The sequence below is a fragment of the Ursus arctos genome, unplaced genomic scaffold (assembly GCF_023065955.2).
Source record: "Ursus arctos isolate Adak ecotype North America unplaced genomic scaffold, UrsArc2.0 scaffold_36, whole genome shotgun sequence".
In the NCBI taxonomy this organism is placed as follows: Eukaryota; Metazoa; Chordata; class Mammalia; order Carnivora; family Ursidae; genus Ursus; species Ursus arctos.
The window spans coordinates 22,166,344-22,186,530 of record NW_026623050.1 but is presented as its reverse complement, the minus strand read 5'-3'; the positions used below and the strand labels follow the sequence as shown (position 1 = coordinate 22,186,530).

General features: G+C 45.0%; 1 protein-coding gene across 6 annotated transcripts in view; it reads right to left on the bottom strand.

Annotated features, from left to right (window-relative positions):
* CGNL1 (cingulin like 1) overlaps positions 1-20,187 on the bottom strand; it is a 153,771-nt gene that overhangs the window by 91,886 nt on the left and 41,698 nt on the right. For 5 of the 6 annotated variants that reach the window (XM_044390987.3, XM_057306330.1, XM_057306331.1 and 2 more), the window contains exons 2-4: positions 3,569-5,164; positions 2,692-2,786; positions 770-875 (exon numbers count right to left, since the gene is read on the bottom strand). In XM_044390987.3, coding sequence (XP_044246922.3) covers positions 770-875; positions 2,692-2,786; positions 3,569-5,149 — 1,782 coding nt within the window. In that variant the 5' untranslated portion in view covers positions 5,150-5,164. Of the gene's footprint in view, positions 1-769; positions 876-2,691; positions 2,787-3,568; positions 5,165-11,523; positions 11,659-20,187 lie in introns of all 6 variants that reach the window. The other variant, XM_044390986.3, reaches the window with a different exon arrangement.

Here is a 20,187-nt window from a genome sequence, read left to right as displayed (position 1 = left end):
ACGAAGAAGCTGTAGACAAACTTCCCGTGAACTGTCCCTGGTGTACTCTTTCCTTTCCATGTGGAGTTCCCCGGGCGGGGCCGGGGGTGGGGGGCAGCGAGAAGACACACAGACAAGAAGTGGGTCCCAAGTCAAGGCGGTGCAGGACTGAGGAACAAGCTTATAGTCATCCCTCTCAACGTTGCTTCCTTCTAGGGCACGGGGTGTGTCTGGCTTGTAGCAGATGTTCATCAGACATGGGACGACTCCTTTAACAACCAAAAAAGTCTCCCCGTCCCAACCGGAATTCAGTACAATAAACGAAACAGGCAGTTTTTTAAAAAAAGAATTTGGCCCCACACCACTCGTTCCTTTTTCTTCCACCCATGCTGGTTGGCTTCACCAGGCTGCACTCCTTATTCTCTGAAGCGCTAGAGCTTGGGTCCAGTTCACACTCACCTTCCTTCGACACCTTGGATATGTTAGGGTTCTCCATCCATGGTTTCAATTGGTTCTTCCTATTCTTATTTTCTCTTTCTAAATTTCATCACCTTTTTATTTCATCTTGTTATAGTTATATCTTTTTAAAATAAAATCTCTTAAAACCTTTCTGGAAAAAAGGCAGGTGCACAACCATGTTTACAACATGATCTTCTGTTTAAGGTCCTGCTCCCTACTCAGGTAACTTCCCACTCACTGCAATAACCAAACGTACAGGCTGAAGAAACAGCAATTTGTTTGCCACATTCCAAGTTAAAGGCCCTCTACAGAATACAGAACTCCCATTTACTTGGTTATTTCCTTGTGTGCTCCCTGCTGCTCGAGACTTTAAAGTCTGGATTTTCTCAAAGACCAGGTTGACTTTCCGTTTCGTCGCATCATCGTTATCGGTGCTTCTGGAAAAGAGGCAGCGGAAAAAACCATGAGGGGTACAGCCATGGGTCTCAGGATACTTGAGGTGCCATGACATATAAACAACAGAGCCATTTAAGAAGATAACTGCAAGAGGTATGAATTAATTAAGGCTCCGGACAAAGCCAGTGTGAGAACAGGGTGGATGGTGTTTTTCTCTTCAAATAAATTGTTCTGTGTTAACACTCAATTTGGGATGAGGGTTCCCATTTCCGAGCATGTGAAAGAGATGTACCCACATTCTAAGCCTGGAGAAAACATACAGTGAAAATTTAGTAATTTGTTGTTTGGCTCAAATGACTTCTATTCGTTCCAGCAAGGAATTTGTTCTGTGTGTGTCTCTCTCACACACAACCCACAGCCACACACTTAACTTGTAAATCTAACACTAAGAATGATCTACAGTGACTTTAACTGGTTTTCAGCCTGTGTTTAAAAAAATAACTCACCCAAGTGGAGACTGTCAACACCACAGCCCTGTCTACACTTCCACAGGTAACGATCGGATAGAGTTTTTCTGTTTGTCGGTTTTTTAAAGATTTCATTTATTTACGAGCAAGGGAGCGAGAGAGAGCACAGAAGGAGAGGGAGAAGCAGACTCCCCACTGAGCAGGGAGCCCGAAGCAGGGCTCGATCCCAGGACCCCAAGATCACGACCTGAGCCGAAGTCAGATGCTTACACGACTGGCCCGCCCAGGAGCCCCCAGATAGAGTTTTATTAACTTCGACCACACCTTCTGTCACCTGGCAATTAGGAAAACATTTTAAGTAAGTTTTCTCAAATCGTCACCTCCTCTGAAGTCTGTCTCAGCAGTCTCTCAATAAATCATGAGCAAAAAAATATAAAAGAATTTAGAGAATTCTAAAAATCAAAAGTTCTTCTCCCTGAATCGAAACATGGTAAAACCCTTACAGAGAGACACCAACAGCTAGCTCTTAGCTAGAAGAATCTCTTCAGTTACTCCCCACCCCCACCCCCATGCCAAAAAGAGCCCCTCTCTTATATTCTGAACCTCTTTTGTCAGGTCTGTAATTGTAAGGTACGATGCAAAAATATGAAGTGTTTTGATACCAACGAGTACTTGCCAAGTGACTTGCAGTCACGTCAGGTTGTAAAGTTTTTTTTTTTTCCTTTTTAATTCTATCTGATGAGACAATGGAAACAGAAACTGCAAATTCCTGACCTAATATCTAAGCAAGGACTGAAAACCAGATTACTCAAACTCAACCTCCAAGATAAGTATGTGAAAAGCAGTGCTTTCAAATGACTCATACATGCTTTAACAATCATGGAATCGTAGGCTCCTGGCCAATGTCAACTCCAGGGAGGGGGAAAAGGTGATTTTATTTATAACTGCTAATAAGGGACGATTGATTACTACTGTATACATGAAGAATTCAAGGTGGCAGACTCAGTCAAAAGTGAAGAGTAGACATTCTTCCCATCTTTGAACTTCTTTTTAAACAATAAGGAGTCATTTGTAAAATGGGGGCCCCTGGCTGGCTCTGTCGGAAGAGCCTGCGACTCTTGATCTTGAGGCTGTGAGTTCAAGTCCCACATTGGATGTAGAGATTACTCAAAAAAATAATAAATTATATATATAAATTCATTTTCCCCCTGCTCTTCATACCCACCACCCAAGACTCCAATACTGTTATGCAAACTCCAGCCATTGACTCCTAAGCCTCAAATAATTCACACGGGGCAGGAAGGGAGGGCAAAACACAAGGTCTCAGAAAAGGAAATTAAGACCCCACCAGAAAGGACAAGACTTGGCTCCTTGAAGGAAAGTCACTAACCCTTCTTTGAGGTAATTGTAAAGTATCTGCTTGGCCGTCTCCTCATTGGTTTGTTGAGTGAGCTCTTGCTGGCCTTTCAACAGATCCGGTGTGGCCTGGAACACAAAGCCTGTTATTAGACCACAGGATGGAGTTTCCAGGAAGAAGGCAAAACCATGAAGCAGAAGCTTCCAAGCACATTCCTCTTTCCAAAAACAATTCCTCAGGTAAGGATCCTCATTACAACTGGCTCTACCACTTAGCAGCTCCATAACCTTGGGCAAGTTACTTAACTTTGTCTCTCCTCAGTTTTCTCACCTGTAAATGGAGACTAATAATACCTATCTTCCTAGGGTTGGCGCAACCCTGGAATCTACAACAAATAGTGCCTGACACTTACCAACCTTATTATCATTTTTACGACTATCGTTATTTTTTATTGGTACTACCAACACACTAAATATACCACTTAAATAAATTCCGTCCCTTAGGGATTCACCCAAATTAAAATTAACCTAATTTCTCAGGCCAGATATTAACGCTGTCACTCAATTTCATGAGAGAAATCACTCTATCTACCCAAACCTAAGCACTGAACCTCTGTGTGGAAACAAATTCTGCACACCTTCAGAAGTCACACGTACACAAACAAAAAAAATCAAGCCTGTGGTGTCTGACAAGTCACCTGACAGACAGGACACAATGGGATTCCAGTCGTACCTGAATGAACTTGGAAAACCATACGATTGGCAGCAGGTTGGAAATTCCGTAGGGGAAAACTGAAGCGAATCGGATACGCAATTAGTGATTCAAGTCAGAGGGCCTGCGTCCTGTAGCCTCCCGCAGCACTGAGCTGCAGAAGAAACAAAAGAAGGAAAGAAAGGCCCACTAGCATTACCTGAGTGTTGGAGGCGGAAGCAAATGTCTTCACAGAGATCTTCTTGGCACCAGAGTCGGGCGAAGTGGCTAGCGCCCGATTCTGTAACATCAGCGTCGCGGTGGCTGTTTTGATTTCCTCCTCCTTCTTATTCTGTGCCGGGAGGGAAGATGCATGCGTGTTTGCACTCTCCCGACCACCTCTGTTTTCTGGAACTTTCCCATCTTTGCTCTGCTGGGGAGGCCTGAGGTGGGCCCCCTGCAGCTTCGCGAAGGCCCGGCCCACGCTCTGTCTCCCACGGTGCTCCTGAGCGGGTGACCTCTGAGGGCACACCTGCGACGGGCGCAGGAGGTGTTCACTGGACTTGCCCAGGTTCCGGCTAAATTCGTTTAGGTACTCGGTGTTCCCCTGGAGACCAAAAGGGAAGGCGCTATCCACACTTCTGGACCGCTTCCTGTCTTCCAGATTGATTCTGTTTCGCTTCCCAGACCTTCCTCTCCTCTGGAGACCGGGTTTTTGGTCAAACTTTTCAATCAACTGATCCACACCAGGAATTGATCCTGTGTCAATATCCCGCCCGGTTCCTGGCAAGAAGGGGATATACCGTCTGTTTTCATGACGATTCACGTTGTCAGCGTGGATGGCACATTCCTGATCATCAAGTAAAAATCTGTACAAAGAGTTGGCCGAAGTGGGAGTTGCCGATGAGGAAGAGGACCTCCGGGACCGCGCTCCATCCAGGACAGGTCCCGCTGAATCCTGTCGCCGGAACGGAAGCACGTCCGGCCTGGCTTTCTTGGTTTCGGGATGAGTGTGGGGGCTGGGGGCCGTTAGGGACCTCCCACTAGGGGAGAGGGCCTCCTCCCCCAGCCCCTCCTTGGTGCAGCTCTGAACATTTACACACACTGAGGTCTGCTTCTTGGGGTCATCGATGACCACGGAGCTGCACAAACGAATGGCCGTCACGCTGGATTTGCCCGCATCTTCCAAAGGAGGGCTGGTAGGCTGGGAACTACTAGGTTTGGGGAAGCAATTCCAAGCCTTCTTATTGTTGGAACCTTCTTCTGTTAAAGTCTTTAGCCAATTACTCTCAGGAGGCTGGTGATTTTGCAAGTTCAAGTCATTCTTTTCAGGGTCATAGGGCTGCAAAAGCTCTGGATGTCTCTGAAAGTTCAACATGTGGGATGACTTCACTGGCCCCTCTTTGCATTCTAGAACCCCATTCTTGCCCTCAAAGAGAGAGGATTGTTTCAGGTTTCTTACTGGGCTGGGTTGGGCATAAGGATTTTCTGGGAGCTGCAATTCTGCGCTGCTCCCCTCCAGCACAGACCCATTGTTGGAATGCGGGGGCCGGCTGTTTATCATTGGAGATGGAAATGGTGGCCCATTTTCAGGAAAAGATGTGCCTGCCAGACACCGCTCTGTGTTATTCAGGACTATGTAGGGGTGGCCATCAATTCCCTGCACCCGGATACTGACACCATAGGAGCCTGCCTTAGAGTGTTGGGAATTCCTTGATTTTTTGCTATCATCACTTGCGAGTCTCAGATGGACGCCATATTCTTGCTGCACATGTTGATATTCACCAAAATACAGCTCCATGGTTCACTGTTCCCGCTGCCAGGGAAAGATGGGGTAAAAAGAGGACATTAGGTTAGAATTACATCTGTTTAAATGAAGATGATGAGGGGAAAGTTCAAAGAAAACGGAACACTTTAACCAGCAAGGACACTTCAGAACCAAATGCTTATCCGAACAGGTCTGTCCGGATGCCCTCCGTGACCATGGAGTTGTCAGCACTGGGCTTGAACCCTGGCCTTTGGGGGGGAAGACGGGCATAATAACCTGACACTGTTGGCATAACCTCCTTATTCTGTTTCTAGGTGACAGGCCGTTCTGGTTGCTTTGTTTTTTTCCTTAGCTGGTTTCCTCACACCTCATGCTATTTATTTTTAACCGATAGGATGTTCCAGTTACTAGCATTTGAGAACAAGGTACTTTTCCGTGAAACGATTAAGACCGAAGGCATTCTGATGTTCACCACTTTCTCTTCTCTCCTGTACTACTGATCTTCCTGTTGGAATAGCACTTTCAACCTTTTTTATGCACAATCTTGCTTTGAAATCTTTCTATTTATTTGGATATAATGTTCAGAACATTGTTTTTACTTCGTGAGACTGACAATGAGAGTAAATGATAAAAATAATTTTTTTATCGGTATGTGTTGTAATGAGCACTGGGTATTATATAAGACTGATGAATCACAGACCTGTACCCCTGAAACCAATAATACATTATATGTTAATTGAATTTAAATTTAAAAAATCATGAAAAAAATCATTTTTCATCATTTTTTCTTACTTAAAATGTTCCAGTAACACACTGATGAGAAAAATGTTATAAAAAACTGAAGACTTGGGGCCCCTTATTATGGGATGTGTCCTAATGGCAAGAATCAGTGCCATCACCTTTCTGGGGTGTGGCCACCGTTGTCAAAGACCGCACACAGATCACCAGGCAGGACGCCCAGCCCACCCCACACTCCGAGGCCTCCCACCAGAAATTCACTTGACCCCTCCAGAGGCCTCCAACAGCAAAGAGGCCCCAGGAAGAGCAGTAACAACTGGTCACACATAACAGCTGTCTCATTTCTTTTACTGCAAGGGGCCTTTTTCAGTTTTCTTTCTATTCTGCAGTCAGTCTAGTAGCACATTTTCCAAGAAAATCATCTATCTGATCCACATTCTTAAGTTTATTTGCACGGCGTTTTACAAAGTACAAATCATTTCATCTCCTTTATAATTTCTCAGTATCCAGTTGCATTTATTTGTGCTTTCTTCATCTAACTCTTGATCGTGCAAGTAAAATGTGTATCTATCTGTATATATTTTTAAAGAATTGTTCCCCTAAAGAAGTAGCTGTCAAGATTTCTCAATCATTTCTCGTTTTTAATTTTCTTATTGAGGTCTAGTTTGATCTTTGTTATTTCCTTCTGCTTTCCTTTATTTTGCTGTTCGGTTTCCAATTTCTTGACTTGCATGCTTCATTTATGTCATTCTTGTTCTTTAATTACATCCCATGAGTTGTGATATCGGACTCTGTCAGTTAGGAACCGTGTTGGTTCCTACTAATAAAGACACCCAAAAGAGCAATTTGAGAGTTAGGAATCTTTTTTTTCCCCAGAGGCAAGAAGTCCAAGGCCGGAATGGGTGGCAGGATATTTTCAAGGAATACCTCTTTATCTCTCCACTCATCTACTCTTAGCAAGTATTAAACACCGTAGGATTACAAAATGGCTAACTCAGCATCACATATGCCAAAGATTTATTAGGTCAGCTGAGTCAACCTTTTTAAGGAGCTTTCCTGGAAGTCCCACGCACCATTATTTTATAGATATCTCATTGGTGAGGACTTAATCATATGGCCACCCCCATGTACAAGGACAGACTGAGAAACAGAGATGTTTAGCTGGTCATTGACACCCTCAACAAAATCAATGTCCTGTTGATGCTGGGAAGGCAGCCAATAATTTCTATCACAGTAACGTTTCTAGCATTATTTCCTAAATAGTTTCAGTCTGTGGATTTGATTTCTTCTTTGACCCATGAGTTGTTTTTGAGAGTTTTTTCATATCCAGTATGTTTGCTGTTGTGTCGTTTTGGCTTGAACGGTCCTTACTTCTGTCTATTATGAATTTCTACATGTACTGTAGTCAAAAAATTAAGTTTCTATTATTCCTTCCTTTTTAAATGTATTAGGTTTCCTTTGTGGACAAACATATGGATAATTTTTGTCAACATTTAATGGGTAGTGGCTGTAGTGTCTTTTTTAAGGCATGGAATTCAAAATACATGCATACAACCTTACCAATTATTTATTCAACCGTAGTACATTCTGACTTATTTTGTCTTTCCAATTTGTCTTGGACTTCCTGGACACGTCTGTCTCCTACTAGCATAGTGCTGGCACTTCTACTTAGTGATTATTCTTCTAGATGTAAGACATGGTAGACATCAGCACTCCCAATTTTACAAAGAGGAACAACTTAGAGAAGTAACTCATCTGCAAATCCATTAGTAACTCACTACCCCCCCAAAGATTTCGTGATGCCTTTCATTTTCAGTCATCCTAACAGCATTAGATAATTTCATTTTTAATCAAAATAAAACAAGATATAAGGAAAACCTGGACGCTTCAGCTTCCTCCCCCATCCCGATCACATTCCCCAGAGGAAACCAATTGCAAATTTTAGCTCTTTCACCAGTACTCACTCCATGTTGCCCAGTAATACGCCTCGCTGCAACTGCCTAACTTACCAGTTTTACTATGGGAGATGACACTCCGTACATGCAAGTTTCCCATTCTGCTAGCTTCTCAATAATACCATTTATATTTATATTATTATGATTATATATTTTTATATATTACTTTGATATATATTATTATGACTATATAAATATTTATTCATTAAAGAGCCAACCTGTAGACTATAGTCATCTTTCCTTGCAAAACTTTTAACTTGTTTAGGGTTAAAATCTGATTCTCACTTGTCTTCTTTTCGACACACCTACCTATCCTTAAATCCTTTTGTTGGTTATATCACATGTTAGATGCTTACCAGGACTAATTTCGGAATAATCAAAATATCAGATATGTGGTGGTCTTTTCCCCTAGTGCCTTCCGTCCTCCCACCTCATATTAGGGTCTGGCTGTTCTCTTCCTTCCGCACCATATTGTTTCCTAAGTTTCAGATCTTCCTCTTTCTTAGTTCACTCAATTGGTCTGAGGCAGCACACTTCTGGTAGCTTTATAAGAGGTCCGAGGGAGTAAACTTTTTGAGTCCTTGTGTTTTGAAAAATGTCTTTATTCTATGCTTACTTTTTATTGATAGTCTAGCTGGATTTCGAACCCAGGGTAGAAATAATTTTCCCTCCTATTTTTTAAAGTATTACTCCATTATCCTGTAGCTTCCAGGGATGCCTCCAAGAATTCTTCTATTAGGATATCCTTTCCTTTTGTTGCCCTGTGCACTTCTCTCTGACAGTTTTTAGGACCTTTTCTTTGTCCCTATTATGGCTGAAATTTCACCATGATGTATCTGAGTGAGGGTTTTATAAAACATGGGCACTTAATATACTTCCTCAATTTGGAAATTCAGGTCGTTAATTCTATGAAGTGTTCTGGTATTATTTCTGTGATAATGTTCAGAGAACCATTTCATTTTGGTTTTGGTTTTTGCATCTAAGATATTAGTAATGTTGCACCTTTTAGACTGAGTTTCAATTTTTTGGATTTTTTTTTTCCTCACCTACTTTTCAACTCTGTCCTGTTCGTTTTACTTTTTGACAGCTACATCCTCAACTTCTTTTAAAATTCAAGTATTTCATTTGTAAGCCCCACTACCTCCTTCTTGTTCTTTAATTGGTCCTGTTTCATAAACGCTATTCTCATTTTAGACATGAAATAGCTTCTCTCTCTCAAGATACTAACTATAACTTTATTCAAAAGCAAGTATGTTTTTTTTTCTGCTTTCTGCAGTATCTCCATCTTCTGTAAGGTTTCTCTTTGCTGGTTTGTTTTGGTCCTTTCTTTCCTGTTGAAGCCTTTCCTAAGAGGACTCAGACCCTTGGCTGCCCGATGTTATTTCACAGTAAAGTACTAAAAGCGGAGCCTCTGTAAGAGTGCAGAGCAGTTATTCGCTGGCAAGCTTCAAGGAATGGGGGTGTACCCAGATTTCCAATGAGGGACACACACATTTCAGTATCTGGGGCATTTTTTTCTGGAGTGGTTTGATTTCTCAAGGAAAGACTCTTCCAATCCATTGCTGGGGCTGCACAAGCCTGGCTGCTGCATTATGGAACAGGGCAGGGGAAGAGCATGGAGGTCCCAGCTCCCATTCAATCCCCCTGTTTTCAGCCATCCATACCTCCTTCCAAGATTACTCCAGTTCAATTTCTCCAGGGAACAGACTTCCAGTCTGCTGATTGGGGTGGGGAGGGGAGTAGAGGCTGATGGGTGTCCAGATATCCAGGGTGCAGAGAGGGCCCTGGAGGGCTAGGAGCTCAAGGCTCTCACATAATTCCCTAGGTTTCAGCCCTCATCCCCGCCTCCCACGGCAACCGACGCCTTCCATCTCTGAGCCTCCCAGAGGCTCTGCAGGGAAGTCGCCCCATTTCTCCAGCACCACCAATACAACGGTCTCTCTTCCACTTGTGAGCAAGCTCTCCTCCATGAAGTCTGCCATGCTTTGTCTTTGTAGCTTGAAACGCTTTTGTGCCTTTACAATCTTTTCAGTGGGATTTTGAAAGGGTAATAAACCCCTGCTTTTAAACTGATCTAGGTTGACAAGGGTAATAATACTTACTAAATATTTCAATACTCGAACAAGACCAGCCAGCCTGTCTTGGACTGAGGAAGCAATGCGCAGAGGCCAAGACCAGAATGCCCAGGTGTGTCCCAATCCTGTGTGCGAGCAGCACTGGCTTGTGTTATTCGGAACCTCGAAGTATTTGCATTCATTAAGGTTTCTAACAAAGCCTTTCTTAACAGAAGAGTTTCTGAACAAACAACTGTGTTCCCTGCAGTGCTTTGTTTATGATATTTGCTAAATGGGGTCACATTTTACTCACCAATAATCTCTTCTGCGCTGACTCTGAGTTTTCTATGAAAATATTTCTCCTACTATTTATTAATAAAATTCCTTTCTAGGGTTTTACAGCCCTTTTCATCAGCTGCTGCTACTACAGTCAACACTAATTACATTTCAATCTTTGAATAAGGCCACCTCGGTTTATTATAATCTTAGCTCCCTGTTAGCAAATTAATCCGCATATTTGAATTTCATGAAATGTCCACAATTTACATTTCCTTGACAACAAACCTCAATCCAATATTTTCGCAGAATGACATTTCTCAGCTGGGCACGGGTGTTTTAAACAAATGTGGATTTCCTTCCCAATCACAGTGTAAACACTGAATTAATGAATGAATTTAAGGACAGCTGTTCATTTTCAGACACCAGGCCACGCCACAATCCTAATGTGCTGCACAGAACACACTTGCTCGGTTGGGGACTAAGCCCAACCAAAGGACTTACATAATTTGGCAATAAATGCAGACCAATTGCCAGGATGTAACATTGTGGCACTTGGCAAATAAAAGTGGTGTTTTGGAGTGGAAATAATGCTTTTGGAAAAGACCACTAAATGATGATAATTGCTTTAGTTAGCGAGATCAATGAGTGTGTTTCTGAGTAAGAACAAAGAGCTTAGCACTTGGAGGAACTATGAACATATGCCCGACAGAAACAGTTCCTCTCTCTGGGACATCACATGTTACCAGCTGAGTGCAGAGATTAGTCGCAATGCCGGGCCACACATCCCCACCTCATTGCTCTAAATCCCCGTGGCACCCCCAAGACCTGGAAGCCTATTCAGCAGCCACTCCGAAGGTCCTGCCAGCTACCATGGAAACAGAGTCAGGCACTCGGAAACGTCTCCGCCATGGCTTGCCCAACCACCCAGCATGGCACCTGGCATGGGAAAGGGATTCTGTGTATGTTTGCTTGGAATGAGTAATCCCTGTTTTATCATATCATTTAAAAAAGCAACTATGGCAGATGTAGGGAGCCATTGAGCATCCTCAGAGCAGCCCTGAGCTTTATTCTAGAAACTCGGAAGTGAGCCCCAAACCAAAAGGTCATCTCCCCTGACTGGGATTCGTGGCTGTCCGCTCAGAGGGAAGCTACTGCCAGTCTGATGACACACAAGCGAACACTTCTAAAGAGTGGACAAAATGTTCACTCCTAAGCCTTGCTTGGAGGACAGGTGGGAAGACTGAATTTTAGGGGGAAGATCCGTAGAACTTCAACTGGATAAAAGTGAAAAATCAGAGTGTGAAAAGCCTAAGATTAGCAAAAGGCATACTGGTTTTTAAACGTGCATATTCCCAAACATGACAGGAAGAAGCAGCCTTACCTAAACGAAGCTTTACATTCTCTCTTTTCTTCCTTCCTGTGTACCTATCAGTTCTGTGGTACAAACACAGGAAACTGAACAAACTTTTAAGATTTCAAAGGAAATGTCTTCACACAGTCAAGCCTTTGGAACTCCCTGGGAAAACAATTTCAAAAATAAACTCTGAGGTTTGAAAAATGACAGCAGAGTTGCTGGCTAACCTACATAGCTCAGTATGGTTTGAATAAGATGAGAATGACAACCAAAAGTTTTCCATTTGGGGGGAAAAATTAAATTTTTCACACTGAGTGCTGCAGCTTCCCTAAGTCCACCCACCTCATACAAAACTAAAGTGGAAAAAGAGAGGGGTGGAGGGAAAAGCCTGTAGAAAGGCTCCTTTTATACCGAGGATAGATGCGTTGGAGAGTCAAGCAGGAGTCTAAGGATCAGGGGTCACTAGGGCAAAGCAATCTGACTGCACTCAGACTGGAGCACGGGCGCCAAGCTGGCTTTGCAGGGACCCCCACGTCTCCTCTGGAGGTCTGCCCCCTCCCGCCCCCATGGATGGTCCCACGACATCCGCTTCCGTTCCACTTTTGGCCATTTTGACCCCACTCCTCTTCTTTAACCTGGTTCGCGTGTGTATTGCCAATATATTTCTAGAGTTCTTTATTCCCAACTTCAATTCTAAAATTCAGTGACTGACATTTTATTTTCTACATGGTCTCTGAAAAAAAATACGGAATTCATGTCCGAACAATGTTGAAGATATGTTATTCATCCTCTTTCACCCCTTGACCCAGAAACGATTTCTAAAAAGTTCTCCCACCGACGCAGGGCTAAGAGTTGGAAGTGTGCAATTGTGAGGACAAGTAATGGAGCCCAGCCCCAGGTGCAGGGGTGGGGAACGTGTCTGACATTTGACTGAAGTCAAATCCTGTCTCCAGACAGGTTCCTTAACATCTCTGAGTGTTTCCCCATCTCTAAAGTCGGATTACTTATGATGACTGCATAGGGTAACTGAGAATATTAAATCATACATTGTAGGCTAAAGGAAATAACAGAAAATAATAAATGACGAAAAATGTAATATGGCGCTTATGGCCCCAAGAAAGCTAACTTCTTGGGGCACCTGGGTGGCTCAATTGGTTAAGCATCTGACTCTTGATTTCAGCTCAGGTCATGATCTCAGGTTGTGAGATGGAGCCCCGTGTTGGGCTCCACGCCAAGATTCTCTCTCTCTCGCCCTCTGCCCCTCCCCCCACTCCTTGTCCAAAAAAAATAAATTAAATAAAAAGTTTAAATTAAAATTTAAAGAAAAAAGAAAGCTGTGATCATAAAGTGTTTTTAAATACAACGCAGAGGCTAAAAACCCCACTGGTTAACCAAACAGCATTAACCACCAACATCCTGAAATAATTTACTAACTAATTAAGAACCCAGACAACAGCTGAGAATCTAAAGTGCAGTGCTGTGTCCATAGTGGAAATTCAATAAATAATTGCCGCAAGAATAAAACGAATGTCGTTAGGTTGCCAGGCACAAAGACTTTAACCAGAGATCCATGACATTTGTCCTGTAGTTTCCTATATGGAGTGTAAGCCCCACACACATAAACACAAAGTCATCTATACTGCCTTTTTTCTATAAGCCAAAATCCAGCCTCAAAATCCTCCTCAACACTGCACCCCTGTAGTCACTGACAATCCGTGTAGACATAAAACCTATTTGCCATTCTTGACACGTGATACTTACCTAAAAGTACCTACACTGAAGTCAAGAAATTAACCTCCTAAAACCTAGGGGCGTCTTCTTATATTTCCCGAGAAATTTCTCCAGCCTTGTCACTAACTACATCGTAGGCACCTCTAAACCCCAGGACGCTCCTCAAACCCTGTGCGAAATTTGTGCTCACGTTCACGTTATCACCATTAAAACATCTCCCAGGCCACCAAGAGGAAGGGAACATGCGCGGGGACCCAGCAGAGAAGCTTCTATCCTCACCCTGTTATTACAACCTCGACTTCCAACATTTTCTTCCTCCGGGAAAAAAACGATCTCCTTTCAGCTACGTAAACCCTGCTCCTTCTTCAGGCTCGGCTACTCCCGCAGGACTGTTCTGGATTTCAGCACAGTCTGCTTTACACGGCTGCACACAGGCTCTCCGGCAGTGGCTCTTCTGTTGATCAGTTTTGTCCCAACACCTGCATTTTAGGTTTTTCAAATGCACATTGTGGCTGCACCGTACCCTGGCAAGTGTGGGAGGCTTTCTTTGTACCATCTTGTCTGCTCAGAGCCCCGCAGCCCCTATTCTCTCCCTTTTAGAGATGTGTCGACACTTCATGGGCCAGTGATTTCCCCCAACCTCACACCTGGCTCAGGGCAACGATGGATTTAGGCCCAGACCGTCTGTCCCAAAGAGCTGAGCTCTTTCTTGCACGGGGACCACGTTTTCATTTTTCTGCCTCCCACAGCATCTGATACAACCACGTTGGCGTGGTTGCTAGACGGCTGTGGAAAATGCACCCCGACGTCCCACCGCACTGGGACCCAGCAAGCCGATCTCTGGACTGTCAGATGTCAGGAGCAGTGTTACTCCCCAACGAGGCCTTCCTCCGGCACTCAGGACAGGGTCTTGCACATAGCAGGCACCAAACAAAGAAATGAATGAACTAATTAATAAAGTACGCACGATGCACGTAACTTTTTAAAATTTGAACTATTTTGTAAAAGCCAAGGTTTCCCATAACATATCTCCTATGCCCACCCTTCACGTATGCTCCTACCTTCAGCCGTTATATGTGTCACTGTTTTTTTTTTTAATTTAAAGATTTTATTTATTCATTTGAGAGAGCGTGTGCGCATGAGCAGGGAGGGGTGCGCGGGGGGGGGCGCGGCGCAGAGGAAGAGGGAGAAGGAGAAGCAGGCTCCCCGCTGAGCAGGCAGCCTGTGATGCAGGGCTCGATCCCAGGACCCCGAGATCATGACCGGAGCTGAAGGCAGATGCTTAACCGACAGAGCCGCCCAGGCGCCCCTGTGTCACTGTTTTCTCGCCACCCCCAGCAGCCATGTTTATAAGATGTGCACACTTCAAAAGTAGAAGGTAGGCCCTGGGTTATCAAGCATCTCTTCAGGCACACTGGAATGCCAGCAATGCCGGCCGTAACAAGCCTGATCTCCAGAACCTCCTCAAACACGACGTCTGCAAAGTGAATTCCAAAGGTAAACACCCTCCCCTGGAATAAATGTTACGCCTTCTGCAAAGTATCTCTTCTTGGTCGCTCAAAGTGAGATGAACCAGGGAAATCTGTCTGTCTTTGTCCTCCTCTGGGAAAAGATGGCGGGAGTCGGCATCCTGAGCAAACCTCGCCAAATGACTGCAACATCCAGCACCACCCAGGAAGGGTCCATGGCATGCGGCCTTCCCACCTCCCTGCAGCCATCAAATTCACAAACCAGCCAAGCGCCGTAAATGCAGCCCTGGGTTGTTGGCACAGGACCCAGAAAGACGAGGCTACAAATGACAGGCACCTGGGTTTGCCCCCAGAAGCTTACTGGGTCCCACACAGCGTGACTGCTAAGAACAAACATAAGGTAACACTGGGGAGCCACCCAAAGATCTTAAAATATAAAATTAAAATAAACCTAAAGTAGAAACCTAGCAGATTCCCACATGTGTAAATGCAGGTTGTCTGTTATTCATTCAGTTATCACCCCCCCCCCCCCCCCGTGTTTGATGGCACCGATAAACTCTGGGTGGGCGGCAGGGGAAGGGGGACTATCCCAGGGCCCGAAGTCACGCCCAACGTGCTGCATCTTGCTCTCGCCGGTTACTCAGGTAACTGGAGAACGGAAAGTTCTTTTAGATAATCTGAGCATTTCTGAAGTCCTTTCTGCTCTTCTCCCTTCCTGAAGCCCTCCCACCTCACCTCCACCTTCTGCTCCACGCCTTCTGCCCCAGTGTCCCCGGCTGCACAGCTCCACATGGCTGAGCCTGTTAGCATGAGAGCCTCAAATTATATTTGGAGTTGCTGTGGTCTCAATGTTTGTGTCTCCGCCCTTTCCCAAATTCATGTTGAATTCCTAACCACCAAAGATGATGGTATTTGGAGGTGGGGCCTCTGGGAAGTGCTCAGGTCACTGAGGGTGGAGCCCTCATCAGTGGGATGAGTGTTCTTTTAAAAGAGACCCCAGAGAGTCCCCCAGCCCCTTCCACCTTGTGAGGACGCAGGAAGAAGGCGCCAGCAATGAACCAGGAAAGGGGTCCTCACCAGAACGCCACATGCTGCCGCCTTGATCGTGGACTTGCAAAACAGTGAGAAATGCACTTGTGTGGTTTATAAACACCCCAGCCTCTGGTATTTTCAGCCCAAAGGGACGAAGACAGAAATGAACAGGATATTAACAAACACATATATTCAAATGAAATGTGTGTGGACGTACCACTCACAGCTCCTTTCAAAGCAAGAATCTGTCTCCTCTTGGGTCTCATTTCCCAAGGGCAGGATCCCCTCCTCTCCAGTCTCCAGGGACCAGAAGCAGCTGGGGCAAAAGTCAGGACTGGGAGCTCCTACCTGCACACCTTCGTGTCCCCAGCCCTGGCACGGAGGGGGAAAGGCCAACGATTCTGCTGTCTTTCTTTAACGCAGAAATATCGTTACTTTATGCAGATGCCTCAGGAGAAGTTTCACAATTCAGGATGCTTTTCAATAATTAGAAATTGAAGCAGTAAGCAGAAACAGAAGGTTCAATGATGTGAATAAACAAAAGTATTACCTACTTTATCCTTTTGGGGGTTTGTCAGTATATTCTTTGGTATTCATAGGAATATGGGTATTTTTAAATTTCACTCTTTTGAAAGCATGCTGAAAGAGCCCACTTAGAGCCACACTATCTTTATTGTGTTAAAAACAGCTTTTCACAAGCAGTTTGAGATGTTAAAACCTATTCCTAGGTGTCCCTATTTAAGTCTTTCATGAGCCTCTATCAGTACAGATATCTTTAAAGAAAAAGCTCTCAAAGACCCTTGGTGTTAACCTAATATAGGAATATAAAACTATTATAGTTCTTAGGATACCATACAACCCAAACAAATCTGCACATTAAGCAAAATATGTTTAAGAAGCCAATACAATTCGGGGCGCCTGGGGGGCTCAGTCATTAAGCGTCTGCCTTCGGCTCAGGTCATGATCCCAGGGTCCTGGGATCAAGCCCCGCATCGGGCACCCTGTTCCACTGGGAGCCGGCTTCTTCCTCTCCCACTCCCCCTGCTTGTGTTCCTGTTCTTGGTGGCTGTCTCTCTCTCTGTCAAATAAATAAAATCTTTAAAAAAAAATGAAGTCGATACAATTCAAACTCACAACACACAGGGTAATGTTCGTTTTGCTGAAACTGAATCACCATACATCACGTAAGCAAGACACTGACCCCTACAGCGCAGGTCCTCCAGGTTTCACCGAGCACACGTCAACTTGTGCAGCTCTCCATGCCCTTTCTTTATTCAAACGATTGTGAAACCTTCGTCCATGCCATCTGCCATAAAACTACTGGGTCTTCCCATGCTGTGAGAAGACGGTGTCTTCTCATTTACGCGCCCATTGTATCTCAGTTTCTTTCCAATAGGTCATGATAATTAAAATATGGTAATAATACCTGAAACCCAGCCGTTGTAAACGTAGCCACTGGAACTGAGTGTCGTTATCCAGGGGTCACCCAGTCACTGAGGATATGCTGACATGAATGTTCCGTTTAGTCACTCAAGTTCTCACAGACAGCCTCTCTCTGGACTAGGCCCCCTTCCATAGCAGTTCCACGGACAAGGTTCTGTTCCCACAGAACTTACGTGTTAGTGGGGAGAGAGAGAATAAACAAGTAACTCAAATAGTGACAGGTGCTGTGAAGGAAACGAAGCCGGGCAAGGAGCGAGCAACGTGGTGGTGAAGACCCGTCTGAGCTACAATGGTCAAGGAAGGCCTCTCTGAGAGGGGAAGGGCTGACAGGGAGGCTAGGAGGAGATCTTGGCAAGCCATGTGAACACCAGGTACACAGAACAGCAAGTTTAGCGTGCCCAAGAAAGGGATGTACTATTCGAGTTGGGAGAATCAGCAAGAAAGCCAACTTCGCCAGAACAAATTGAGAGGCGAGCAGGGGAGGGACCGGGGATGGCCGAGCAGTGGGCAGCAGCCAAATTGTGGTGGCGTGCAGGAATCCAAAAGGGCTCTGGGTCTTATCCCAAGTCAGGTGGTTAGTCACCGATAGGAGTCAAAGGTTCTTGAAAGCCAGGGGCCGGATGAGGATGGAGAGGCTGAGGACAGAGCCCCGGGGCCTTGCTGCACAGTGTGCTCCTGGACCAGTCACAGCGCCCCCTGGGAGCCCCACCCAGACCCAGCGAATCACTATCTGCATTTAAGGAGATCCAAGGAGGGCCGAGGCCCCACTACCGCAACACTGAGGAGTGAGAAGAGAAGGAACAAAGATAACCTGAGCAGGGAGAGCCAAGGGGTGGAGAAAAGCAGGCAGTGTGGAGGCTGGGGTTTCAAAAAGGAAGGAGGGCCCGATAAGCCAAAAGCTGCTAATAAGCCGATCAAGACTAGGAAGCGATGCTAGTTCTACTGAGCAGCATGGAGATCAAGAGTGACCTTGACAAGCGCTCTGTCGCCGACTAGGAAGGCAAAGAAACCTGGACCAGAGCAGGCTAGCAAGAGAACAGAGTAAAGACAACTCTTTAGAGGAATGTCAGTTATCATAGAAACGAAAGCACAGAACATACAGGCAGTCGTGGCAAACTTAGATGCCTCCCTTGCCCAGCCTACTCATCTTCCACCCCAGGAGGAGATCTGTGGGGCATTTGTTCCCAATCCCCAGAACGTGTGTGCAGCCTGGGGGGTGCCAATGAAACACAAAACCTGGTATTCCTGCTCAAAAAATTCTGAGCCAGACCTTCCCTAATTTTATGGACTATTACTTCTCTCCCCCTCCCTCTGGCAGTTGCCTATCGTCCTGGTTGCAGCTGAACCTCCAAGGCTGTGCCAAGAGCAGCTGAAGAAGTAGGGTCTGCATTTCATTTAGACCAACGGCAGAAGCACATGGAAATACCTTTTTACCCTGGGCATGCCAGAAAAGACGGAAACAAATCCAACCTAAAAGAATCCAAAGGGAAAGATGTCACTCCTTTTCCCTCTCCTCTCCAAAACCCCTTGACCTACCCATGCCCATGCTCTCGCAGGCCTAGCCCAAGCAGAGAACCTGCTAGAATCACATTTTCTAAAGGGAAAAAGGCTTTCAGAGAAAGAAAGGGGAAAAGACATGCAACGTACCCCTGACTTACGTTAGACGAACCACTTCCAAGCTCCGTAGTTCCCAGTGCTTAGACCCAAACCACTGCTCTGGGATCCAGTCCCGCCCCATTATCACTTCTCCCACGCCAGTAACACAAGAGCGGCAATTCCAGTTTACTTTCCTCTGCCTAAACCCAGTACTGACGTTAGTCCCTCATCTCTGTCTCGTTGCCCCACAACACGCCGCACCAGAGCCCTTCTTTCGTTCACAATAAGGACAATAATGTAATTAACTCTTAAACACGCATACTATGCACCAAGTGCTCCTGTAAATGCTTGTATACTAAACACTGACCTACTCTGAACTGTAATGTCCCGAACTAACCTCTGGACGTTAGCCTAATGCTGAACATGAACACACACTCTTGAATTCGGGTGGGTGATGACCGTATAGAAAAACACCGCGAAACGGGAACGTACTTAAAGGTCCCATTTTTCTCCTAGGGGCTCAATTTAGAAAGGTTTTGTATGAAAACCCAAAGTGTAATTTGTTTTCCTGGCTGGCTCTCCACAGTTGGAGCCTCTTCTGAGTCATAGTGGTAGAAATCACGGTGTGAAGCCCTGGCAAATTCACCCTGTACGCTTTGCCTGTCCCGAGGGTGGCAGGAATCAGACATTCCTATCAACACAGGTGCCAAGTTGTGAAATGAAACAGGCAATAAAAGTAAATAACTTTTTTTGAATCCTGGACATGAAAAAGATCACTACAAAGGAAAGAGAAAAAACGAAGAGGAAAAAGGAAGAAACACAGAAGGGAAACAATGAAAAGGAAGCCCCTCCCTGGCAGTTAAGAGGGTTTTTTTGTTTTTCTTTTTTTTTTCTCTTTTTTAAATTGCCCATCTATAAGAGTTGAGGGTCACACATTTCTCTGGAGCTTGTTTCTGCTTCCTATGCCAGTGACAGCTCCTATGATTTCTCTGCTTCTACAGCATGAGCAGACAGCTGGGGGGCAAAGACATGACGATCTGTCTAAAGAAGCTAAAAACACTTGGGGCGCCTGGGTGGCACAGCGGTTAAGCGTCTGCCTTCGGCTCAGGGTGTGATCCCGGCGTTCTGGGATCGAGCCCCACATCAGGCTCCAACGCTGGGAGCCTGCTTCTTCCTCTCCCACTCCCCCTGCTTGTGTTCCCTCTCTCGCTGGCTGTCTCTATCTCTGTCGAATAAATAAATAAAATCTTAAAAAAAAAAAAAAAAAGCTAAAAACACTTAACAATAAAAGTAGAAACACAGAGAGCTCACAGCAGCATCCCAAAGAAAAATCTGCCTCAAGGAAGCCTTGGTCTTTAACGTGGAACTTTTCCCAATCCCTCACATCCACGTTGCAATGTTATGGCTCACCAAGCACTTC